The following is a 27,378-nucleotide window of genomic DNA, read 5'->3' on the forward strand; positions in this document are numbered from 1 at the left end:
TGAGCTAATTTGGATCTTCTATTGGCACCATGCCCATATATATACATACAAAACAGTATTGATTTCAAACATTCTGAATGTGTGTCTTTGTTTGACTTAATTCTGTGAATTTTCGCTATTACCATTATTTATTCTGCTTTGTATCTAGAGACGTCATAGAGAGAAACTGATTTTACCAGTGTATTCAGCACCCCCAAAATTAGGTAAATCAACCCATTTACAAACCAGATGCAGAAAAGATAGAGAGATAGATATGCAGATGTTCAGCGATCACAGGCCCTGCAGACCACGCGCTGTTTCCACAAACTGCCTCCATCCCTTCCTGTTTTGTGCCCGGTTGCTCCAGGTGTCTTCGATTCCCAGGGCTGCTAGGTCCTTCGCCAGGTCGTCTATCCAGCGCTGTCTTGGTCGTCCAATGGGGCGATTGGTGTTTGGTTTTCCCGCTAGTGCCATCTTCGCCTGTCTTCCATCTGGCATACGGGCTACGTGGCCCACCCATTGTATTCTTTTGCTCTTTATCTTCTGTAGGATAATTGGTTTTCGCATCAGAAGGTAGATTTCCTCGTTTGTCCTCCTCCTCCATTCTCCGTTATCTACAACTGGTCCCCATATCTTCCTCATTACTCTTCTTTCGAATATTAATAGTTTTTCCCTTTCTCGCTTAGTCATGCTCCATGTTTCTGAACCGTACATTACTGCTGGGTATATCACCGTGTTGTAGATTTTCATCTTAGTGTTCACTGAGATCGATTTAGAGCCCAGCGTCTCTCTAATTAATTGCATGCATTTCATTCCCACTGCTATTCTTTCCTTGATGTCCATTTTTATGTTATTGTCCGTGGTAAACCAAGATCCCAAGTTTTTGGAACTGGTGTACTATCTTGAAGATCTTGCCATCTATCTCAAGAAATTCTTCCTGCTCTTGTCTTCTTCCTAACTGCATGAGCTCTGTTTTGTCTTGATTCTCTTTGAGTCCTATCTTCTGTACATAATTGTCCATTTTCTGGTACATTTCTTTCGACTCGTGCTTTGATTCACTTAGTAGTACTATGTCATCTGCATATGCGAGACAACTGAAGTTTCCGTAGATCTCTACTCCAAACCACTACTGTTGCCTACACTCTTTTTTTACTTTCTCTAAAATGACATTGAACAGAACACATGAGAGAGCATCCCCTTCTCTGAGGCCTGTCTCAGTCTCGAATGTTTCTGATGTGGCTCCTCGGAAACGTACTGCTGCCTTTGACCCTTCCATACAAGCTTGCATCATTCTCACTAGCTGCTCAGGGATTCTGAAGTCACGCATAGCATTGTATAGGCTATTTCTGTGGATGTTATCATATGAAGAAAAAAAAGTTGAAATTTGTTAACTACAGTTAGCGACAATATTGGAAACTCTAAAAAAAAATTCCAAGCTTAGAAGTACACAAATAAACATTGAACAGTGGTGTACGAAAAACTGTAAAACGATAAAAATGCGTAGTTCTGCAAAGCAGTGAAAAATTGGGTTCGAAGTATAGTGTCTTATGAAGAAAGAAACAAGAGACATGCTAGCAGACAGCATTTCCTGATGTAGGCGAAAAAGCATCAGAAATCACCGTAAGTAAAAACCAACAAATTGTTAACGAACTGTTCCTCGATCTTAAAAACAAATCAAATTTCAAGTACCTTTAACTACTGAGCACTGATGACACTTTACTTCAATAAAACGAAACTGGTGACAAAAAACATGCATTTTCTTGTAGTTGGAAAGACAGAAGAAAATTCCCTCAGGAATTGTAAATGAAGAATTCAACAAAAATGTTGTTGACCAGTGTAAATTGCACAATATTTATAAAACGTACACTACTAGCCATTAAAATTGCTACACCAAGAAGAAATGCAGATGATAAACAGGTATTCATTGGACAAATATATTATACTAGAACTGACATGTGAGTACATTTTTATGCAGTTTGGGTGTATAGATCCTGCCCGTGCAGCTTCAAGACGATACCACAGTTCATCAAGAGTAATGACTGGCGTATTGTGACGAGCCAGTTGCTCGGCCACCGTTGACCAGACGTTTTCAATTGCTGAGAGATCTGGAGAATGTGCTGGCCAGGGCAGCAGTCGAACATTTTCTGTATCCAGAAAGGCCCGTACAGGACCTGCAACATGCGGTCGTGCATTATCCTGCCGAAATGTAGGGTTTCACAGGGATCGAATGAAGGGTAGAGCCACGGGTCGTAACACATCTGAAATGTAACGTCCACTGTTCAAAGTGCCGTGTAATGCGAACAAGAGGTGACCGAGACGTGTAACCAATGGCACCACATACCATCACGCCGGCTGATACGCCAGTATGGCGATGACGATTACACGCTTCCAATGTGTGTTCACCGCGATGTCGCCAAACACGGATGCGACCATCATGATGCTGTATACAGAACCTGGATCATCCGAAAAAAGGCCTTTTTGCCATACGTGCACTCAGGTTCGTCGTTGAGTACACCATCGCAGGCGCTCCTGTCTGTGATGCAGCGTCAAGGGTAACCGCAGCCATGGTCTCCGAGCTGATAGTCCATGCTGCTGCAAACATCGTCGAACTGTTCGTGCAGAAGGTTGTTGTCTTGCAAACGTCCCCATCTGATGATTCAGGGATCGAGACGTGGCTGCACGATCAGTTACAGCCATGCTGATAAGATGCCTGTCATCTCGACTGCTAGTGATACGAGGCCGTTGGGATCCAGCACGGCGTTCCGTATTACCCTCCTGAACCCACCGATTCCATATTCTGCTAACAGTCATTGGATCTCGACCAACGCGAGCAGCAATGTCTCGATACGATAAACCGCAATCACGGTAGGCTACACTCCGACCTTTATCAAAGTCGGGAACGCGATGGTACGCATTTCTCCTCTTTACACGAGGCATCACAACAACGTTTCACCAGGGAACGCCGGTCAACTGCTGTTTGTGTATAAGATATCGGTTGGAAACTTTCCTCATGTCAGCACGTTGTAGGTGTCGCCACCGGCGCCAACCTTGTGTGAACGCTTTGAAAAGCTTATCATTTGCATATCACAGCATCTTCTTCCTATCGGTTAAATTTCGCGTCTGTAATACGTCATATTGGTGGTGTAGTAATTTTAATGGCCAGTAGTGTACTTACTTACTTACTCACTGATCATACCGGACTCGAGAGTCCATTACCGCAGCAACGTATTTTCGCCATCTGTCCCTGTCTTGGGCTATTTCCTCCCATTCACCTTCAATACCTAGGCTCCTCAAATCAGCCTTCACATTGTCCTCCCATCTACACCTCGGTCTCCCCGCGGGACTTTTTCCCTCTAGGTGCCCTACCAGTACTCTGCGTGCTGCCCTGAACTCATCCATTCGAGCTACGTGACCCGCCCAACGCAGCCTACGTGATTTAACAATACTGATTATGTCAGGGCACGAATAGAGTTCGTGAACCTCTTCGTTATGCAGTTTTCGCCACTCTCCACTAATGTCATCCCTTTTTGCTCCGAAAATTTTCCTCAAAATTTTGCTTTCAAATACTCGAAACGGATTTTCGTTTTGCACAGTGAGAGACCAAGTCTCAGACCCATACAGCATAACTCGTAGAATAATAGTTTTGTATATTCTAATCTTTAAATTCCTACACAATATCCGTGATGAAAGTAATCTATTCAGTGAGAAGTAGCACGCATTTCCCGCCGGTAATCTCTTCTTCAGTTCGTATTCAATCTCATTTCTCGAAGTGATGTCCGCGCCTAGATACTTAAATGTGTTCACTTTTTCAAAGTGCATGTCTCCAACTCTTAACATTTCCTGATCTACTACTGTTGGCATTCTAGTAGTAACCAGGTATTTAGTTTTGTCTTCACTTATCCTTAGACCTACATCTTCACTAGCCTTGATTAACGCATTCGCATTTGCTGTTACAGATTCTTTGCGCTTCAGTCTGGAACCGCGCGATCACTACGGTCGCAGGTTCGAATCCTGCCTCGGGCATGGATGTGTCTGATGTCCTTAGGTTAGTTAGGTTTAAGTAGTTCTAAGTTCTAGGGGACTGATGACCTCAGATGTTAAGTCCCATAGTGCTCAGAGCCATTTGAACCATTTTGAACACATTCTTTCGTATCGCTAATGATGTTTAGATCATCTGCATACCCTAATGTCTTAATATTTCCATTTAACTCCACACCCTCTGAATTATCTGCTGCCATTCCTACAATATATTCTAAGACTAAATTAAAAAGTAGCGGAGACAAGGCATCTCCCTGCTTAAGTCCGTTCTTTACTACAAATTGTTCTGACTCCAATTTCCCCACGTGTACTCTATCTTTCGTGTTTTTCAAACTCGCTTCTGTAAGTCTAACATACTTCTTTGGTATTCCAAATTCGAAAAGAATACTGTACAATTTTGATTGCAATGGCCAGTAGTGTACATCCTAAAATTTGAACTAAGCTTGTACACACGACTTTAAGTCCGTACCTGTGTGTGTGTGTGTGTGTGTGTGTGTGTGTGTGTGGAGCGCTCCAACGATCGCGTGACTGCACCCACTGGATGGGTATTGGAAGGACGGGAGACGTAGGGCCGAGTGTGGCGGTCAGCGGGCATGCGGCGAGAGATTCCTTGCGACTCGGCGGCAGTGGGAGGACGCGAGTAGGAGGAGTGGTGGGGGAGGCGGTATGGAGGTGGGAGGGAGGGGTTATTGATTTATAGAGAAGCCTCGGAGGATGGCCGGACCTCCCTGGAGCGCCGGCCGGCATAAAGGCAGGCCGCCGCGACCGTAAATAAGACCAAAACATATTTAAAACAATAACGAATACATCGGCGGCGGGGGCGGCCTCTTGGTTTTGTTGTGAGCTGTCGCGCGCGGCCACAGACGCCGCCGCCGCCGCCGCGACGCCCGTACCGGAGCCGGGTCCGGTCTCGGGGCCCCCCTTATGAATCGCCGCGCACCGGCGATAACTCATATTTTTCTAATTGGGCCGGTGTGAGGTTTTGGTAGGCGAGCGCGCGCGCCCTCGCCGACAAAAGGGGTGCCGACGCCGCGTGCGTCTGCGGCGTTGACTCACGGCGGCGTCTCGTTTGCAGCCGCGCTCTTTGAGAGCCTGCCTGCTATCGCTTAGGCCGCCCGGACCAGCTTGTAATGTACGGCGCATGCGCGCCGGCCACTAAATAACTCGCCTCCGCGAGGGCGGACCGGACGGCGGAGGAGCCTCGCGTGCTGCGCGCCGGCCCTTTGTGTCGCTCTTGTCGTGGCTGCCGGGGACCGACCGGAGGTGCCGAGCCGCGCCGCAGCGCAATTAGTGCAGCGGCCACGGTCACCGAACGTCCCATATAACAAGGGGTGTTACCGAAAATATTGTCAACTATGTTGCATCACTGACTTCCAAAAACTCATTTATGGACTGTCTCACCAGCCACTCTGTAAATTTCATCCCAATTTTTTGCTATACAATATTAGACTTAGAGGAAGCTTTTGGCAATGTTGACTAGAATATTCTCTTTCAAATTCTAAAGGTGGCAGGGGTAAAGTACAGGGAGCGAAAGGCTATTTACAATTTGTACAGAAACAAGATGCCGCGCGGGATTAGCCGAGCGGTCTCGGGCGCTGCAGTCATGGACTGTGCGGCTGGTCCCGGCGGAGGTTCGAGTCCTCCCTTAGGCATGGGTGTGTGTGTTTGTCCTTAGGATTAGGTTAAGTAGTGTGTAAGCTTAGGGACTGATGACCTTAGCAGTTAAGTCCCATAAGATTTCACACACATTTGAACATTTTTGAACAGAAACCAGATGGCAGTTATAAGAGGTGAGGGGCGTGAAAGGGAAGCAGTGGTTGGGAAGGGAGTGAGACAGGGTTCTAGCCTATCCCCGATGCTATTCAATCTGTATATTGAGCAAGCAGTAAAGGAAACAAAAGAAAAATTTCGAGTAGGAATTAAAATCCATGGAGAAGAAAGAAAAATTTTGAGGTTCTCCGGTGACATTGCAGTTCTGTCAATGACAGCAAAGGACCTGGAAGAGCAGCTGAACGGAATGGACAGTGTCTTGAAAGGAGGATACAAGATGAACATCAACAAAAGCAAAACGAAGATAATGGAATGTAGACGTATTAAAGCGGGTGATGCTAGGGGTATTAGATTAGGAAATGAGACACTTAAAGTAGTAAAGGAGTTTTGCTATTTGGTAAGAAAAATAACTGATGATGGTCGCAGTAGAGAGGATATAAAATGTAGACTGGCAATGGCAAGGAAAGTGTTTGTGAAGAAGAGAAATTTGTTAACATCAAGTATAGATTTGAGTGTCAGGAAGTCGTTTCTGATAGTATTTGTATGGAGTGTGGCCATGTATGGAAGTGAAACGTAGACGATAAATAGTTTGGACAAGAAGAGAATAGAAGCTTTCGAAATGTGGTGCTACAGAAGAATGCTGAAGATTAGATGGGTAGATCACATAACTAATGAGGAGGTATTGAATATAATTAGGGAGAAGAGAAATTTCTGGCACACCTTGACTAGAAGAAGGGGTCGGTTGGTAGGACATGTTCTGAGGTATCAAGGGACCACCAATTTAGTATTGGAGGGCAGCGTGGAGGGTAAAAATCGTAAAGGGAGACCAAGAGATGAATACGGTAAGCAGATTCAGAAGGATGTAGGTTGCAGTAGGAGATGTTCTGAGGTATCAAGGGACCACCAATTTAGTATTGGAGGGCAGCGTGGAGGGTAAAAATCGTAAAGGGAGACCAAGAGATGAATACGGTAAGCAGATTCAGAAGGATGTAGGTTGCAGTGGGAGATGAAGAAGCTTGCACAGGATAGAGTAGCATGGGGAGCTGCATCAAACCAGTCTCTGGGCTGAAGACCACAACAACAACAACAGTACTAGAACGAGTATACGACGTTTTATCTATAAATGATTAAAAAGCATTATGTTCTTATAAAATAAAAACAGCAAATTAGGAATAGATGGTTGTCGAACATAGGTTTTACGTTAAATACTAGTCAGTAAACCCCGAAAACAAAAATCAACTGCTGTTTCACATCTCAGTCGCTTACTTTCACCAACAGATGGCTCCACTGTTGAAAAGCGACAAAAGTTCGATCTCTGTACCACGAATTGTTCTCGCTGTCCCCGCAAGGTGTCTGTACTGGTAAAAACGTTACAAGGTCAATATATAGACCACACTCGTTTTAAGATACAACAGAGTCTTAAATTGTTTTTCTTACGTCTTGGTGTCTCAATATTCTAATTTGTCTGGAAGATATGAGGTGTGTTCAATAAGTAACGGAAATTTTCTAATTTCATGACCTCTATAAATCCAGTTTTCAAATATTTTTATTGTGTTGGTACACATGTTCCTAATGTATGTTTACATTTTCAGCTGTTTTGAATATTTATTTTATCGTTTACAGTCTAAAAGGCTGTACATGTTTTCGAGTGCTCATCAAATTCTTAATTTCGAAAGATATGGATCAATGAATTTGCTTCGAAGTTTGAGTGGAAAAAAAGAATAAAGAGCAGCACCGTGTTCGAAATATTGAGGTGTGGCTTTTGGCGAATCTACTATGAGTAAGACAAGAGTTCATGTTATAAACATGTCAAAGAGGTTCGAGAACACGCTGAAGACGACGACCGCCCTGGACACACTAGCACATCAATTACTGTCAACAATGTGGAAGAACCAAAGAAAATGGTTGTGAAAAATCGCCAAATCCCCGTCAGAGAGGTTGATGATGATTTCTGCATATTCGTTTGCTCATTCGAAGCAATGATTTTGGACGTTTTCGTCATGAAACATGTAGCAGCAATGTTTGTTTCAAAATTGTTGTATTTCGACCAAAAGTGACATTGTGTAGGCATCAATCAGAAATTGCCGAATGAAGTCGAGAATGACTCAGAACTTCTAAAGAAGGTTATAAAAGTTGATGAAACATGGGTATTTAGGTATGATGTCGAAATCAAAACCCAGTCGTCCCGATGCAAACTGCTTGAAGAGCCAAGACCGAAAAAAACCCAAGATCGATCACATGTGAACCTTTTTCTCACTACTTGCTTCGAGTACACTAGGATAGTGTGTCGTAAGTTCCTGCCTTACGGTGGTACAGTGAACAAGGAATACTACCTCGAATTTCTGCGCCGTTTCCATGGAGCAATATGAAGAAAACGGTTAGAATTCTGGCAAAATCACTCGTGGAAATTGCATCACGATAATGCTCCTGTTCATATCTTAATGCTTGTTTGTGAATTTTTTGGCAAAAAACAAAACCGCTATGTTGCGTCAGTCACCGTATTTGGCAGAAGTAGTCCCCTTCGATTACTTCCTATTCCTGAGGCTGAAGAGAACTATGAAAGGACGCCGTTTTTCCGTCACTGATGAGATAAAAATGAATCGCTGAACACCATACCTAAAAGTGACTTCGAGAAGTGCTTCCAAGATTGGTAATAGCGCTCGCAAAAGCGTATTTTATCTGAGGGAATTGTGTTGTTGATGAGAACCAGAGATTCTTTAAGAAAAAAAAAATTCACTTTGCTTTTTGATCGTGTGTCCTACGTAAGCATCGATTATGGCAGTGCTACGTTTCTTTGTCCATATAGCACGATTGTGAACTCTAGAAAGTATGTGTCAGGGGGAGGGGAGAGTGAAGATAATGCATCACTAGAATCATATAGTTGTTAGCAATTATTGAAAAAATTTGGAAACCTATATAGACACAAAAAAACCGTTGAAAGGCTGAAATTTATTGCTTTACCTCATCTATGATCCTTGTCAGTAATGTAGCAATATTCCACAATCGTCAGAATATGTACTGTTTACATTGCGGCAGTATCTAAATACGTAAAGTGTATTCATTGTCATGTGTGTACCGTCATCATCTAACTGGTTTTCTTTTATCATCACCGGTTTGTGAGGTTGCGGGGGGTGGGGGTGGGGGGGGGGGAAGATAATGCATGGCGAGGAAAGAAAAATAAAACAATAAATGACAAGCGTTACGAACAAATTCTCCTGCACTCGGAACTATGGCTTGTCAAAGAACTTTTAAACAGATACATCAACATTTAATGAAGGTACCACCACGTGCACACACACGCACAAACACATTCACAACACCATTTTTTTTAGGGAACGAGCGAATAAGTTATTCGATTTTAGGAACGTATAAGTAACCTGTATCGATAAGGTGATAGATTTTATAAAGCGATAAGCGTCCTGTATGGATCTTGCACGAGACAATTAAACGCCGTATCTACACTGGTGTCCAAAATTAAAGCAACAAGCCGGTTTTTCCCCGTTCTGTGTCTAATCCACGATATAATCATACAGTCAACAGACGTCACTACGATCGCGTTCTGCACGAGAGATGGCATTCCGGTCAACGGACAATCTCCCAACGGTGAGATAAGGACGCCTATCAAACGGTGTAGTGTTTGCTGGGTAGAACCACATCCGCAATGGCAGTGTATACAGCCATAGACGGAGCAGTATGGCGCAGAGAAGATACCTACCAGACTCTCTGCAGTGGAAGGGCCATAGGAAGAATGGAAACAGGACAGTCGCAAACTGATGTGTCCCGATGGCTTCCTGTGAATCGTTCTGTTGTTTCTCGGATGTGACGACATTTTATAGAGACCGAAGCTGTATCCCGAAGACGAGGGCAGGGCCGACCACGTATAACATTAGAAAGAGAGGACCGTTCTTTGGCCGCAAGGGCACGACGGTACCGCCTTAGTACTGAAAGACAACTGGCATTTGACCGAATCACCCACCGGGCGTGTTGTGTCGAGGCAAATGGTGCGTAGAAGGTTTCAGCAGAGTGGCGTTTACTGTCGGAGATATGGTGTATGTGTACCTCTGACGGGTCTTCACAGATGGGAAGTCTAGATTGGAGTCGTCACTATGCCACCTGGACGGTCGAACAGTGGGACAATGTCCTTTTCACAGATGAGTCCCGATTTCGTCTGGAGAGTGATTCTCGATGGATTCACATCTGAAGGAACACAATTTCGAGATCCAAAAATTGTGGAAAGAGACCGATATCGAGGAGGATCCCTAGTATCGTGAGCAGGGACTACGTTGACAGCTCTAACACCTCTGCGTGAAACTGTACAGGTGACTCTGCTGTCAGGGACTGCGACGAGATCTTGTCACGAGGTACTGTGGGTCCACACTTCGTACTAATGGATGATAATGCTCGACTTCATGGAGCACTGGTGGTTGATGTTTTCTTGAAAACGGAATATGCTGCACTCATGGTGTGGCCTGATCGCTCTCCCTATTTGAATCCCATAGAGCGTGTCTGGAACGCACGAGGGAGGAAGGTTGCATCACGTCAACATCCACCAATCATCCTCTAAGACTTGCGAGCAGATCTGCAGGAAGAATAGGCGATATTGCCTCAGTATGAGACTGATGACATCATTCACAGTATTCCCCGTCGTCCTCAAGCCTGTATTGTTGTCAGAGGTGGTCACAACTCATACTAAGCACATTAAGCAGTTGTCAGAATTTGTATACGTACCCGTCAAGTTGGAGAAAAACAAACGTTTTTGTCTACCGTTATACATGTTGCAGTTGCTTGCATTCTGTATTATTTACATTGCCTCTACTTTACCATCACATGTTTATACTGTTTTGTGACAAAATAAACGCAACCTCGCAAAATTTCCGATTGTTGTTTGAATTTTGGACGTCAGTATATGTTACTAAACGGCTGAAATTGTCACCCTCTCCCAGTGACAATTTGTGCGTCTGATGGCTTCCATCGGCAGCAAACATTTGTTTTTCAGTGTTTCGTATAAAGATTGATTTAATGCATAAATTAAACTGATGTCATGATCTACTCATTACGGGGCATAATCTTGTGTTAAAATCTTAACAAAAAAGTTATATAGGAAAGCAAGCACATATATGTACAGAATATTATTGCAAAAGAGGAATATCACTACGTCGGATCGAACTTACTCTCTGCTCAAAAATATCCTGACACTTATTAGTGAACGTTAATATCGAGCGTCTTTATGCTAAAATCATAATATTCTGTGATCGAAAGTCTTTGTTTTATACAGTGACCAGTTCCAATAGTAACCATCATCTTCGGATTCATCTGAAAAGGAATGTGCACATATATGTATAATATCATTATGATAAGTTATCAACCGCAAGTATTACTGTGATTCATGTTGTCCGGACAGGAGCTAACAAACGTACCTGTAAAACGCAAAAACAGAAGAGTTGCAAATTTCACTTTTATTTCTTTAATAACTAGTTCCGGGTTGGACCCACTTTCATATCATCCAAATAATCAAAAAGGTATTTCCCAAAATGCAAGAACCTTGTCAAAATAACAAACATACGCGTGCAACAAAATGCAAATGAACAGTTACAGAGCATATCATTTGCACTTTGTTGCACGCATTTGTTTGTTATCTTAACAAAGTTCTTATATTTCGGGAAATACTATTTTGATTACTTGCTCTGCAACTGTTCATTTGCACGATGTTATACGTATATGTTTCTTACGTTGAATGGTTCGTATGTTTTGGAAAATGCCATTTTGATTGTTTGAATTATTTGAAAATGGGTGCCGACTCGAAACTAGTCATCAAGTAAAAAAAGAAAAAAATTCCGAACAGTCCGTGAAGACCCAACGGTACTGACCGACCACCATGTCATCCTCAGCCCTCAGACATCATTTCCGGATGCGGATATGGAGGGGCATGTGGTCAGCCCACCGAACGTCAGTTTCCGTGACCGGTGCCGCTACTTCTCAGTCAAGTTTCTCCTCAAATAGCCTCACAAGGGCGGAGTGCAACACGCTTGCCACCAGCACTCGTCAGACCCAGAATGTGACGCAGCCAAGTGCTAACCAATTCCGAGAAAGCTTAACTTAGGTGATCTGACGGGAACTGTTGTTACCATTGCGGCAAGGTTGTTGACAGTCATCGAGTAAATAAAAGTGAAATTTGCAACTTTTTATGTATCTCCATTGGACTGATTAACACAAGTTGCTGCCCAGCAATTACTCCATCATGCTGGAAGTTCGTAAACACATGTGTGTTCTTGAAGTTGACAAAAGAGGCAAATGAAATACAGGGTAGTTGTAAAGTAAATAGCTGTTTTTAATTTTGACTGTTCTAGAAAGTAGCATCAGTTCTTGCTGGGGTGTAATAACGTTGACTAATGTGAGGTTTGCGCGGGATTAGCCGAGCGGTCTGGGGCGCTGCAGTCAGCGACTGTGCGGCTGGTCCCGGCGGAGATTCGAGTTCTCCCTCGGGCATGGGTGCGTGTGTTTGTCCTTAGGATAATTTAGGTTAAGTAGTGTGTAAGCTTAGGGACCGATGACCTTAGCAGTTAAGTCCCATAAGATTTCACACACATTTGAACATTTTAATGTAATGTTTACTATTTATGATGTCAGTGGTTTGATCGAGTAAAAAACAAAAAAATTGCTTGTGTCTCATAGTAGAACACAGAGGTAACAGTATCGCCGGGTATGAAGTTTGGGAGTCTGTGGTGTAAGTTCAGAAATGATGGAAGCAAGAGCGAGTGAGCAATGCAACGCATAAGACAATAAAAACCGGTTTTAAGAAATTAATGACAACTACTAGTGTGTAATATACAAGTCTATCTGGAAGACCCTTAACAACCAATCGGAAGACAAAATGAATTTGGTTCAGCACATTTTTGAACACAGTCCTTCAAAATCAACCAAACAAGCTTTAAGCGAAATGGGACTGTCACGTCACAATCATTTTAAAATGTGAGCTATTTTTGCGGCCTTGGAAGCCGCATTACGTGCAACAACTGTTCGGTGATAACCGTAGAATAGAATTTTGCGAGATTTTCATTTGTAGGGAAGATGATTGTCTCGATCGGTACGGCTATATCCTGTAGTGTGTGTGTGAAATCTTACGGGACTTAACTGCTAAGATCACCAGTCCCTAAGCTTACACACTAGTTAACCGAAATTATACTAAGGACAAACACACACACCCTTGCCCGAGGGAGGACTCAAACCTCCGCCGGGATCAGCCGCTCAGTCATGACTGCAGCGCCTGAGACCGCTCGGCTAATCTCGCACGGCCGAGATATCCTGTAGTATAATGAAGCAATGAAGCGATATCTCTCATTGGAGATTCCATGAAGCGTCGCATTTGAAATTATTAGACAAATTTGGATTCAAATGTAACGAAAAAATTCAGTGAAGGCTCAAAGTAACCATCTGGCGTGAGATTATGTCAAATGGCTGGCTCTGAGCACTATGGGACTTAACATCTATGGTCATCAGTCCCCTAGAACTGAGAACTACTTAAACCTAACTAACCTAAGGACGTCACACAACACCCAGCCATCACGAGGCAGAGAAAATCCCTGACCCCGCCGGGAATCGAACCCGGGAACCCGGGCGTGGGAAGCGAGAACGCTACCGCACGACCACGAGATGCGGGCGATTATGTCAAGCAGATTCATTGAGCCTCAATGCAACTTCTTCTTTGGTATTGGTCCAAGGACGAAGTGTACAAGTTAAAAACGAACGACATTAATCGTGTTGAACAAAAATCCGTGAAGCATTTGAAAGTGTCCCAGATGGAATGTTAAGAAAAGCCGTGGGTTCTGATCCTAAAAGATTCAAAAGTTGTGTGGAAAAAGCGGATGCATATGCTGAAATGTAACTTAATAACCAAATTGTACGCCCTAATAATGTATCCAGTTAAAATAAAACTATGATATTGAAATATTCATTGTTACAAATAGGTACTGGTTTTACAGTCACCCCGTTTATTTGCATGACTAGCATCGTTACGTGGTATAAAAACATGATAATATTATGGTTAACACTGATGACCCGTAATGTAGGACCGTCCTTAACACACTGCTTACAGCTGCAGCACAAACAGCTGAGGAACCTTGGCAGCTAGATGTCGCTGACCGTAAGCACTGTTTACAATGTTTTAATATCCTGTATGAATCAAAATAGCATAAGTTAAAATGCACCTAAAAAAGAACTAGAGCGTAAAGACGGGTACACCGTAAAATGTTAGGTAAAATATAAATGCTACCTCTAAAATAGGTGTCTGCGACATAGCAGCATGCAATGAAGTTAACTGAAAGCAGCACCTCAAAGCACGAAAAAAGCCTCCGGCACAAGTTGGCTCGCAAGAACAGAGCCAAGAAAACGTTGGCAGCGCATGGCCAGGGCAGAAAACAAATGAAACGAGCACAGCATCACGACATGCAAGAGCTGCAACACCCTGTCATAAAGTGAAAAATAGACGTGTAGAGAACGTTCATTTTGTTCATTCAGAAGTTTTTGAGAGGTACATTTCTTATTCCCGTAGACATTTATTTCCTCGAAAAGGTTCAATAGGCGGCCCTTGGTGCAGTATGTACGATTTGCATGTTACAAGATATGTTTCCAGTACGCTCGTGTTCAGTCGGGTGTCGTCCAAATGCGCTTTTGTTCTGTGGGTGTTCCCTAAACGTGATATTAAAATTCATGCCTATCTCTTCGTTATAAAATTTCTCAGAATCATCACAAAGTATTTTATAGATACCTGAATTAGAAAATTTCTTACGTTTGTGGTCTACCTAGTGTCCAAACCGTAGTCTCACAGTATTATTTATTTGAAAATCGCGTCTGATGGTTGTGTTCTTCAGTTATTTCTCTAACTACTGATAAATTTTTATATAACATGTCATCTGCATAAAATTTCTCCTACTTTTCCTTGCTTGCTCTTCTTCTGAGTGTTTGTGTTCTTATTTTTTCTTTACTTTAGTATACTGTCACATCTCAAAACTCTCAATGTATTCCTTTGTCACGGCTGTTTCTGTACGCATCTCTTGTCTGTCTAATGGTAAGTGAATAAGTTCATAAATCATGGAAATAAAAAAGTATCTTTTGTACCGCATTGGGTGACAAGATTTGGGATGAATAACGTCGTGTGTATACGTAGGTTATATATAAATGATGAAAGTATGTCTACTGTCAGTTTTAGTGATCGTTAACTCGAAATAGTTCATAGAGCTATTTTTCTCTATTTCGGTGCTAAAATTAATTTTGAGATGGGCAGAACAAAATTATAGCGTCAAATCATCGATGTCTCACTACTACCTTTTTGCATCACAGAGATGTCGTGTACCCAACGTTTATCGTAAAGTACTAGACATATACCGACTACGAATGTATTAAAAAGTTTTGTTTCTAAGACACTGATAAAAAATATCTACCAGTGTAACAGTTACGCCGTTTCCCATTGCGAGGCCTTGTTTTTAGTAATATGTAATTACAGGACAGCACGAGTTGAAGCATTTCAACGAGCTCTATGATTTCTGCTGTGCTGGTTTTCTTGTGAGACATCAGATTACGTTCTATAATCTCGATAGTTTTACTAATGGAGACATTGGTGTAAGACTTAGTGATATTAATGGTAGCAAAATTGCATACTTAGGAATGGTTATATCTTTAATGGCGGGTTAGCCACTTTACAGCTCTTCTTAACTCCCAGTTTTTCGTGAACGCTGCTTTCAGTTTTACATTTAATGTTGTGTTGAGTTTATAGCTAGTACAAGCACTGTTGTCAAGATTTTGACGACCTGGATTACCACTCTTCCTTGTTTTTATTTGCTCCCTCACTTGTTTGTACTGCAGCTATAAACTGTGTGGTAATGACCGAACCTTGTTCGCCACGACTGTTTACCAAAATTCATCATATTTTTATACCATGTGACAATGTAAGTCATGGGTATATATTTTATTTGCCTCTTTTGTTAATGTTGGTAACTATCATAAATCTCTTATTGACAAATATGACGTTCTTTTTTTAGATCTATATGTAGATGATCATTATGACTGAAACTCGTCACTGAATAAAACAAATACTTTCGATAACAGACTAAAGTGGTTTTTACTCTGGACTGCCGTCACTTTCAACGTCACTAAGTCACCTCTCATCAACATGGAGTGTGCCTACACTACGCCTTTGTGACAGCTCTAGCTATAATGGGGGATACTTTCAATGAGATGTCGAATGTCTGCGAAGGAGTTATGATTCTTCCTCAAGGACTGAAACCAGAGAAGATAGTGATCTGGGATCTGGATTTCAGCCGAAGAATTAACTTGAATTTTCCTTAATAAGGGCTTTAGCCGGAATTTGTAAATGTTTGGCTTTTAGGGAATTTCCTTAGCTGATCTGAAATATTATTTTGGCCTTTAGCCGAGAAGATATTGTAATTTTACTTAAGTAAGACCTTCATCTATTACTCTAAATCCTGGAGACGTTACTTAGGTCCTCAGCCGTGAATTGATCTTTGTTGTTTTAAAGAGAAAACTGTGCATGGATTTTAGGAATAAAGCTGTGTGTGTTCTTGTATAACTAACAGTAATTGACCTTGGGCCCTTTGCACAACCTGATCCGCTCTGTCCTGCGAAACCAGATTTCATTGTGGTAACCCTACGTTCATGCTTAGTTGGGCCACCACTAATAGTTTTAGTTGACTAGGACATTTCCATTGTATGACGGTAGGTTTTTTCTTAAATTTGGATGATCTCATGGCAAGGTTCACTTCGTTGTAGGTCATGAGGTTCAGACTTATAGCATCTTAGGACCGTGCTTAACAACTCATCTGACAACTCACATTTGTCGTCCTATTAGTTAGTTACGTGTTCCATTGATGAATATCACGGTGATGGTTACGATGTGGAATGTGTCAAGTGCATAAGAAGTCAGATGGCATTATCAGTCGGTTATTTCACTGTCTTGGAATGTATTTCAGGGCACAAAGAGTGTTCACAACAATATGTGATTTCACGGAATGCAATTCACAAAGTTACATTATTTACTACCCAGACATACGGCCCCATAATAAAATTGGTGATCACTGACATATGCCCATTGTTAGTAATAAGAATGTGAGCATTCGGGCATTGATCAGGAAATACAATCAAATGAATTCCGTTGTGACAAATAATGCAGCACTGTACATCAGCTTACAGCCATAAAATATTTAGCATTTATGCCCTGCAATCCACCTTCAACAAAGGTGTAAAAATCACGTTAATTAACCTGATCTGTTTCACACATACGGTACCTTTTTACATCATACTTACCTAAGAAATAACGATTTTAATATGACAAATACTATTAAAATTATTATAGTATCTAAAGTGACAATGTGAGTAAATAATACGAATATGAATTAATAGTCAGTACTGTCAGTACTTGTACTACTGCTGCTGCCGCCAGTGACAATGATAACTGTAATAATAATGATGGTGATAATGATAATGACAATAATAACAATAATTATGGTGACATATAAAAAGAATTTATAGGTGTACAATGCAGAAGTTTTAAGATACAGCGAGTTCTGGGGAAAGAAAAGGAGACTGCACCATCCAAGAATACTGGTAAACGAGGAAGATCTGATTGGAAAGGAGGATGTAAAAGGGTAAGCAGTGCATACATGGACAATGGTAATAATTATTGTTGCTTCAGTAGATATGTCATTAACTGTTTTCTGAAGCTTGAGATGTCATTTAGATCTCTAAAGTAATTCTGGAGGTTATTCCAGAGTCAGATTCCTGTTACTGAGAACGACTTCGACAAAGTGGCTGATCGATAGAGTGGGATATGAAGGATATTGCTGTGATGGTGTTGCTGCCGTGTTGTCCAGACAAGAGCGTTACGGCATAGGACGGGTGTGAGCGACAGTGTACGTTGATAAGATGCTAGAGAAGAGAGAGGTTACGAATATCTCTGCACTTATCTGCACGCAATCAGGACAGCGGTGCATGTGATGGTGAAATTTGATCAAAGAGTTGAACATTTCAGATATAACAGACACAGGCATTCATAACCAGTTCTTGGTGCTGTGAGCTTTATGGAGAGAGATCTTGCAGGATAACATCACAGTAATCAATAACTGCAAATATTTTGGAGCAAGTTTCTTTTTCAGGTCCAGAGGGAAGAGGTTTTTATACACTGAAACGCCAAAGAAACTGGTATAGACATGCGTATTGAAATATAGAGATATGCAGACAGGCAGAATACGGCGCTGCGGTCGCCAACGCCTGTATGAGACAAGTGTGTGGCAGAGTTGTTAGATACGTTACTGCTGCTTCAATGGCAGGTTATCAAGATTTAAGTGAGTTTCAATGTGATGTTATAGTCGGCGCACGAGCGATGGGACACAGCATCTCCGAGGTAGTGGTAAAGTGGTGGTTCTCCCGTACTACCGTTTCACGATTGTACCGTGAATATCAGGAACCCGGTAAAACATCAAATCTGCGACGCCGCTGCGGCCGGAAAATGATCCTGCAAGAACAAGACCAACGACGACTGAAGGGCAATCCTTCCGAAAATTGCAGCAGATTTCAATGCTGGGTCATCAACAAGCGTCAGTGTGCGAACCATTCAACGAAACGACATCGATATGGGCTTTAGCACGCATGTGCGGACGAGTTTCGTTTCAAATTGCATTACCGAGCGAGGTGGCGCAGTGGTTAGCACACTGGACTCGCATTCGGGAGGAGGACGGTTCAATCCCGCGTTCGGCCATCCCGATTTAGGTTTTCCGTGATTTCTCTAAATCACTCCAGTCAAACGCCGGGATGGTTCCTTTAAAAGGGCACGGCCGACATCCTTCCCCGTCCTTCCGTAATCCGATGAGACCGATGACCTCGCTGTCTGGTCTCTTCCCCCCAAAGAATCCAATCCAATCAAATTGTATTGAGCGCATGGACGTATATGGGTACGGAGACATGTCAGCGGGGGACTGTTCAAACTGGTAGAGGCTCTCTAATAGTGTGGGGCGTGTGCAGTTGCAGTGATATGGGACCCCCTGATATGTCTAGATAAGACTCTGACAGGTGACACGTACGTAAGCATCCTGTCTCATCACCTGCATCCATTCATGTCCATTGTGCATTCTGACGGACTTGGGAAATTCCAGCGGGACAAACACCCCACACTTCGAGAAATGCTACAGAGTGGATCCAGGAATACTCTTCTGAGTTTAAACACTTCCGCTGGTCACCAGACTCCCCAGATACGAAGACTATGGGGCATATCTAGGACGCCTTCCAACGTGCTGTTCAGAAGAGTTATCTATCTCCTCATATTCTTACGGATTTATGGACAGCCCTGGCAGATTCAAGGTGTCATTTCCCTCCAGCACTTGCTTCAGACATTATTCGTGTCCATACCACGTCGTGTTTCGGAACTTCTGCGTGCTCACGGGGGCCCTATACGATGTTAGGCAGGTGTACCAGCTTCTTTGGCTCTTCAGTGTACATGTGATGCGCACTATTTGTAACAAGCGACATAGCAAATGAGCTTGCTCATAAGTCACAGCCAAAATTAGCTAATAGTACGCTTTTAATAAAGCACAATGCAACCTACAACGTACAATGCATTCTTTAATTAAACGCTTAGGGATGTAAATCTCCACGAAAGCAAAATCTTAATAACAGTATTAACGGCGTGAGCATCTTGGCCCACTTTGTTTTCCTTAGTGACGTCATGCCATCATTCTTATCAGTTATGTCATCAGTGATGTCATAGCCTTTATCAGCGACCTCATCATCCACGTAAGTGGGAAGCCAAGCATATCCTTATCTCCAACCAATCAGAGCGCAGTATTATAGATCCAAGACGGTGGAAATAGCCCAATTGCGTTAGAAGAAAATTAAAAAAAACCGTCCATTCCTCTTTTCTCCAACCAGTCTCACAAGTCAGTTCTCTTTATCATCATACAAACCAACTGTGTGCTATGTACTCTACAGCTCACTCTTCTTTCCAACCAGAGTGTAGTGTGTGATAATGGTGTCAAATTACATCACTTCCGACATAAACTTTCCTTCCTCGAACGACTGAGATATACAGCCAAATACGCAGTAAAAACTTACGTAACCCTCAAATTAAAGTCAGAGACATTCATTAATTCTGAAGGACATTTACGTCTCGCTGAAAGGTGTGTGAAACTATGTTATTTGTGTAGAGATTTCTACCTCTGCCATAATAATAAAATGAATGCAAGGTCAAACAAGTGCATTATGTAAGTAAAATGGCGCACATACATTGCAGAGTGTTCCACTAACCTCTGCTCTCCTCCAGTCAGAGCCTAGCAATAAAAGGCTAACTACAGTGTAATCCCACTGGGATATGGTCAAAAGTATCCGAACGATCTCAATTATTTATCAGAAAATCAGGGCCTAGTATTACTACTACAGCGTGACTAGATCAGGGCTATTCTCAAAAGTATTCAATATGGTTATAAAAAAATACGTCAAAGCATTACTTAAAATGCTGAGTGTTGTCATCTACGTTGTCATAAGTGACTTCCAGAAAGTCATTTATAAATGACTGATCAGTCACATCAGCAAATTTCATTCGAAGCTGTGGATCATTCGCTATGCAGTACTGGAACAAGTGTATAAATATAAAAAGCAGCATCTGCCTACAAAATATAAATACCTACTTAGGAATTTATAATTGTCAAACATGAGTTTTACCTTAAATACTACTCCGTACACCCCGAAAATGTGAAATAAAATCAATTGCTGTTTAATATCCTACTTACTTACTTTCAACAGATGGCTCCACCGTTAAGAAGTGAGCCGCGCGGTCTGAGGCGCCTTGTCATGGTCCGAGCGGCTCCCTCCGTCGGAGGTTCGAGTCCTCCCTCGGGCATGGGTGTGTGCGTTGTCCTTAGCGCAAGTTAGTTTAAATTAGATTAAGTAGTGTGTAGGCTAGGGACCGATGACCTCAGCAGTTTGGTCCCATAGGAACTTACCACAACTTCAACTTAAAAAGTGACAAACGTTCGAGCTCTATACCACAAATTGTTCTCACTGACCCCCACCCGTCTGTACTGGCAAAAAGTTCAAATTTCAGTCTATGGACCTCAATGGATGTAAGACACAACAGAGCCTTAAATTAATTATTTTTCAGACATCTATGGTGTCACAATATTCAAAATTGTCCTCAAAGTGCGTCGACAATGCAAAAGGGGTATGTTTACACCGACTGCCGCAATGTTATTCTCTATAAATCACGATTATTAACTCTAAAAAGTATGCCAGGGAGAGGGTAGAGTGAAGATAATGTGTCAGTAGAACAATAAATGGATAATTATTATTATGATTGTTTGGGGTCCAGTTTGAGGATAAGTACAAAAATCCTTGTATGGCTAAAATTAATTGCTTCACCTCATCTATGATGCTTGTGAAAAATCTCACACTATTCTAAAAATTCATCAGCGTATGAAATGTGTACACTGCAGCAGTATCTAAATATATAAAACGTGTGCAGTCTGACAATGTGTGTTTGTTGTCATCACCTGACTTTTGTTTATCACCAGTTTAGAAGGGGTGAATGAAGGTAAAGCATCACAAGGAAAAAAAAGCAATATTTTAATCAACTACATCAGCGTCTGGTAAAAGTAGCCCAACAAACACACACATCAGGATTTTTTAGGGAAGAAAGGAATATGGTGTTCAATTTTGGGAAGGAATAAGATGTTTTATTACTATATGCTACTTCAAAACAACATGAATTTTTTATAAACACACTCACGAGAGACGTCCGAAGACGGTAACAGTGAAAGATATGACATTTCATACAAAAATGTCAGAGTCCATATCTGAAAAAAAATTAAATTGTTTATCATTTATATGAGATGTCTCACATTTTGTAAGACAACGAACGTTCAAGTTAAATATTTCTGTACCTAACTTGTCTGTATTACTTATTAAAATATGCATAACTTGCATGCTTATCTTAACAAGCAGGACCTAATTGAACATATGAGCACAAATAAAGTTGTATGATAAGTGAGAGCCGGCCGCGGTGGTCTAGCGGTTCTAGTCTCTTCAGTCCGGAGCCGCGCGACTGCTACGGTCGCAGGTTCGAATCCTGCCTCGGGCATGGATGTGTGTGATGTCCTTAGGTTAGCTAGGTTTAAGTAGTTCTAAGTTCTAGGGGACTGATGACCATAGATGTTAAGTCCCATAGTGCTCAGAGCCATTTGAACCATTTTGATAAGTGAGATTTTCAACACTTTGTAAGCACAATGAGGCATCAAATACACGTAACAGTTAACACCTAAACACTAATGGCAAATGGCTAATGCCTCATGGCTATTACTTAACAACTAATGCATAGCATCTAATGGCTAATGGCTAACAGCTAACCCTAACTTGTAACTCTTAGCAGTTAATGGTAATGGCTAACAACTAACACTCTATGCGTAACATCAAATGGCTAACACATAACACCCAATGGCTAATGCAGAATGCCTAATGGTTAGTGATTAATGGCTAATGTCTAAAAGCTAATGGCTAATGCCTACCAGCTAATGGATAATACCTAATGGTTAATGTCTAAAAGCTAATGGCTAATGCTTCATCGCTAATGGCTAATGCCAAATTGTCTAATACCTAATGTCTAACACTGCCAACTTCTCTTTAGAACAGAACTATCACAAACGTCGTTCACATTCTTCAGTTGGATGCTGATGTGCAGTAATAATAATAAGTAATCTCAAAAGCTGATGGATGTCAGCTAATGGAGGGGGAAAAATTCATCAGCGCAATTTTTTGTCATGATGTTTCCTGGAGCCATTATACATTAAGCAATATGAAGGCCTGGCACAGTACCTGCGACCAAATAAAATGACAATCACAAACAACAAAAAGTGGTGCTCAGGAATGTTCCAAGGGTCGGCCTGGGGAGGAAACTCTGACCACTGTTTAGTTGAGACAGACAGCCAAGCGTAACACTAATCAATCGGGTTGCAGCACGACCTACAGACGGCTGACGAACCAACCAGCCGCCTAATCAATTCCCTTCCACCCGACCAACAGCACGAGAACCAAAAGTACCACCAAAGACGAGGATTGCAGCAGGATTATGTCTTAATAATTAGCATATAAACACAATCAAGGCACAATAAACATTCAGAAAAGGAGAACAACACCAAGCTGTCGAACTTCACGCCGTGCTGGACAGCATCAACACGGCGAGGAAAACACATTGCCACAAAACTACGCAAACGACCAGGGTAGGTATCTGGAACGTTAACGGCCACAAGGCAGAAGATATCGCTGGTGCACCTCACTAATAAATTATAATCATTTCAAAAGTTAAACACCATACAGGGAGACAGGTGCAAAATTTTGCAGACTCCAACACACCATCACGTTGCTGCTTGCGGGGACAGCCCAGGATGCAACAACCAGCAATCAACGAAGAGATGACACAATGGTTGGGCTTTCATGACAGGTTCACTGATTACTCAGTTCCAGCACACAACTCCGACCTCGCGTACACGCCGTCAGCGGCCCCGGCCGGATCACACGCCGCAGAGACTTCCTCGCTGCTCCGCCGCAACCGACTAACTGCCTCACACATTTTTTTTTTCTTTATTGATTTTCAATTCCCCCCGAAGGGGGCGGGCTGACAGCAGCTTAGTACGCTGCTCTACAGCCTACAGACTTTTTTTTAAAAAAACGGAAGAAGAAAAGAAATACGAAAAACAGGCGATAAAACGGTGACTTAAAGTGTAAAATGGCGGAAAAATGCGGAAAGTTAAAACAGAAAGCAAAAGGGGTTGGCAATGACAATAAAAGACACAGGAATCAGACAAGTAATGTAGTACACACACAATTAAAAAACATGGCGACAGTCTGGTTTCTGTTCGCAAGAGATAAAAAGCACACGAAGCGACAGTATGATGGCCGTTCGCAACACTTCCCAAAAAAAAACACAACATGGAACACTCACTGTAAAACACTGCACGAAAATGGCGGCACAAAGATGACACTCCCGAGCCACGCTGGAGGAGGGGGAAGAACAAGGAGGGAGGAAGGAAAAAACGAAAAGGGGGGGGGGAACCAAGGAGGGAGAGGACTCATAAAGGGGGAGAGGGGCAGGGCAGACGCGAGAGGGAATGAGAAGAGGCAGAGGAAGGAAATGCAAAAGGACTCGGGGGAGAGAAGGGGGCAGAGAGAGGGGAGGTGGGGAAAAAAGAGGATGGAAGGGGAGGAGAGGGAACCCAGGAAAAGGACAGAGGAAAGGAGGGGGAGTGAGGATCAGAGTTGATAGGAAGGATAAATGGGGGGGAGAGAGGGCATCATCTGGGAGGGGGAGTTGATGGAAGCCACCTTGGGAAAGGAGATGAAGGGTGTAGAGATGGAGGGTAGGGGGGACACAACAGTGAAGACGTGGCAGGGGGCGGGGATGGGAGAGGAGAGGAGCAACCAGGGGGTGAGGGGGATCAAGGCGGCGGGAGGTGTAGAGGATGCGGATATGTTCGAGGAATAGGAGCAGATGGGGGAAAGGAATGAGATCATAGAGGATCCTTGTGGGGGACAGGAGGCGTATACGGAAGGCGAGGCGGAGTGCATGACGCTCAAGGATCTGGAGGGACTTATAGAATTTGGGGGGGGGCAGATATCTAGGCAGGACTGGCATAACAGAGGATGGGATGGATTAAGGGTTTGTAGGTGTGGAGGATGGTAGAGGGGTGCAACCCCCATATCCGGCCAGAGAGGACTTTGAGGAGTCGGAGACGGTTGTGGGCTTTGGACTGGATGGAGTGGAGATGAGGGATCCAGGTGAGGTGACGCTCAATGGTGAGGCCAAGGTAGGTGAGGGTGAGGGTGAGGTGGACAGGACGGGCGCATGCCCCACACACCATGATACGGAAATATAACTGCCGCACCAAAGAAGTTATAGCGGTACTAGTATCAAAAACGCTGCCGCTGCCACTGACAGAGGCAAGAGAGCAACTCGTTCAGATAGTAACTGAGGGAGGAATAAGATGCCACTCGACGGTGACAAAATGCCCAAAAGGAAAAAGGGCACTAACGCGAGCCGACCACGTCTCACACAACACATATGTATATATTAATGAAAGGTCTCACCTTCCTATAAAAGAAACTAGCAATAACTATAACAATTTCGTTTGCTACAATAAAAGTATATTAGGATACTGAATGGATAATACTACGTAAAGGGAGATGAAATTTTTTAGTCATGCGGGACTGGAAAGCAATTGTAGGGGCAGGAGTAAAATAAAAGGTTGTAGAAGAATTTGGTCTTGAGATAAGGAATGAGAGAGGAGAAAGATTAACTGAGTTCCGTAATAAATTTCAGTTAGTAACGGAGAATATTCTGTTCAAGAATCAGAAGAGGAGGAGATATTCTTGGAAAAGTCCGGGTGATACTGGAAGATTTCAGTTAGATTAAATCGTGGTCCGGCAGAGATTCCGAAACCAGATAGTGGATTGTAATGCGTACTCAGGAACAAATGTAGACTCAGCTCACAATGCAGTAGTGATGAAGAGCAGGCTGAAGTTTAAGAGGTTAGTCAGGAAGAATAAATAAGCAAAGAAGTGGAACACGGAACACGAAAGTACTTATGAATGACGCTATACGATTGAACTTCTCTAAGGGAATAGATACAGCAATAACGAATAGCTCGGAAGGCAGTACAGTTGAAGAGGAATGGACATCTCTAAAAAGGACAGTTACAGAAGCTGGGAAGAAAAACATACGTATAAAGAAGGTAATTGAGAAGAAACCATGGGTAAAGGAGGAATACTTCGGGTGATCGATGAAAGAAGAAAGTACAAAAATGTTCAGGGAAATTCAGGAATGCAGAAATACAAGTCGATGAGGAATGAAATGAATAGGAAGTGCAGGGAAGCTAACACGACATGGCTGCAATGAAAAATGTGAAGAAATCGAAAAGGAAATGATTGTCAGAAGAACTGACTCAGCATACAGGAAAGTCAAAACAACCTTCGGTGAAATTGGAAGCAAGGGTGATAACATCAAGAGTGTAACTGGAATTACATTCTTAAATGTAGAGGAGAGAACGGATGGATACAAAGCATAAATTAAAGGCCTCTATCACGGGGAAGATTTGTCTGATGTGATGGAACAAGAACCTGGAGTCGATTTAGAAGAGATGGTGGATCCAGTATTAGAATCAGAATTTAAGAGAGCTTTGGAGGACCTAAGAACAAATAAGAAGAAAGGAATAGACCGTATGAGTGGTGATATACCATCTCACTTTCGGAAAAATATCATCCACACCATTCCGAAGATTACAAGAGCTGAAAAGCGCGAGAATTATTGCACAATCAGCCTATCAACTCATGCATCCTAGTTGCTGACGAGAATAATATACAGAAGAATGGAAAAGAAAATTGAGGATGTCTTAGATGACGATCATTTTGGCTTTAAGACGCTGCAGTTGATAATCGAAGCAAGACTAACGAAAAATGAAGACACATTCGTAGGATTTGTCGACTTGGAAAAAGCTTTCGATAGTGTAAAATGGTGCAAGATGTCTGGAATTGTGAGAAAAATAGAGGTAAGCTGTAGGGAGAGACGGTTGACAGACTGTGTACAAGAGACAAGAGGGAATAGTAAGAGCGGACGAACAAGAACGAATCTATACGTCGAAGAAGCAATGATGAAGATAAAAGAACGGTTCAGGAGTGGAATTAAAATTCAAGGTGAAAAGATATCAATGATACGATTCGCTGATGACATTGCTATCCTGAGTGAAAGTGAAGAAGAATTGCATGATCTGCTGAACGGAATGAACAGTCTAATATGTACAAAATATGGATTGAGAGTAAATCAGAAAAGACGAAAATAATGAAAAGTAGCAGAAATGAGGACAGCGAAAAACTTAACATCGGGAATGATGGCCACGAACTAGCTGAAGTTAAGGAATTCTACTACCTAGGCAGCAAAGTAAGCAATCCATAATGAGATTTTCACTCTGCGCTGATATGAAACTTCCTGGCAGGTTAAAACTGTGTGCCCGACCGAGACTCGAACTCGGGACCTTTGCCTTTCGCGGGCAAGTGCTCTACCATCTGAGCTACCGAAGCACGACTCACGCGCGGTACTCACAGCTTTACTCCTGCCAGTACCTCGTCTCCTACCTTCCAAACTTTACAGAAGCTCTCCTGCGAACCTTGCAGAACTAGCACTCCTGAAAGAAAGGATACTGCGGAGACATGGCTTAGCCACAGCCAGGGGGAGGTTTCCAGAATGAGATTTTCACTCTGCACCGGAGTGTGCGCTGATATGAAACTTCCTGGCAGATTAAAACTGTGTGCCCGACCGAGACTCGAACTCGGGACCTTTGCCTTTGCGCGCAAGTGCTCTACCATCTGAGCTACCGAAGTTTCATATCAGCGCACACTCCGTTGCAGAGTGAAAATCTCATTCTGGAAACCTCCCTCAGGCTGTGGCTAAGCCATGTCTCCGCAGTATCCTTTCTTTCAGGAGTGCTAGTTCTGCAAGGTTCGCAGGAGAGCGTCTGTAAAGTTTGGAAGGTAGGAGACGAGATACTGGCA

The 27,378-nt window shown here is 42.6% G+C and overlaps 1 protein-coding gene across 1 annotated transcript in view; it reads right to left on the minus strand.

The window, feature by feature from the left end:
* The window catches only part of LOC124712165 (spidroin-2-like), a 111,123-nt gene that overhangs the window by 4,324 nt on the left and 79,421 nt on the right, over positions 1–27,378 (minus strand). The window contains exon 3 of the mRNA XM_047242460.1: positions 4,825–4,938. Coding sequence (XP_047098416.1) covers positions 4,825–4,938 — 114 coding nt within the window. The remainder of the gene's footprint in view (positions 1–4,824; positions 4,939–27,378) is intronic.

Source organism: Schistocerca piceifrons, chromosome 8 (genome assembly GCF_021461385.2).
Source record: "Schistocerca piceifrons isolate TAMUIC-IGC-003096 chromosome 8, iqSchPice1.1, whole genome shotgun sequence".
NCBI classification, from domain to species: domain Eukaryota; kingdom Metazoa; phylum Arthropoda; class Insecta; order Orthoptera; family Acrididae; genus Schistocerca; species Schistocerca piceifrons.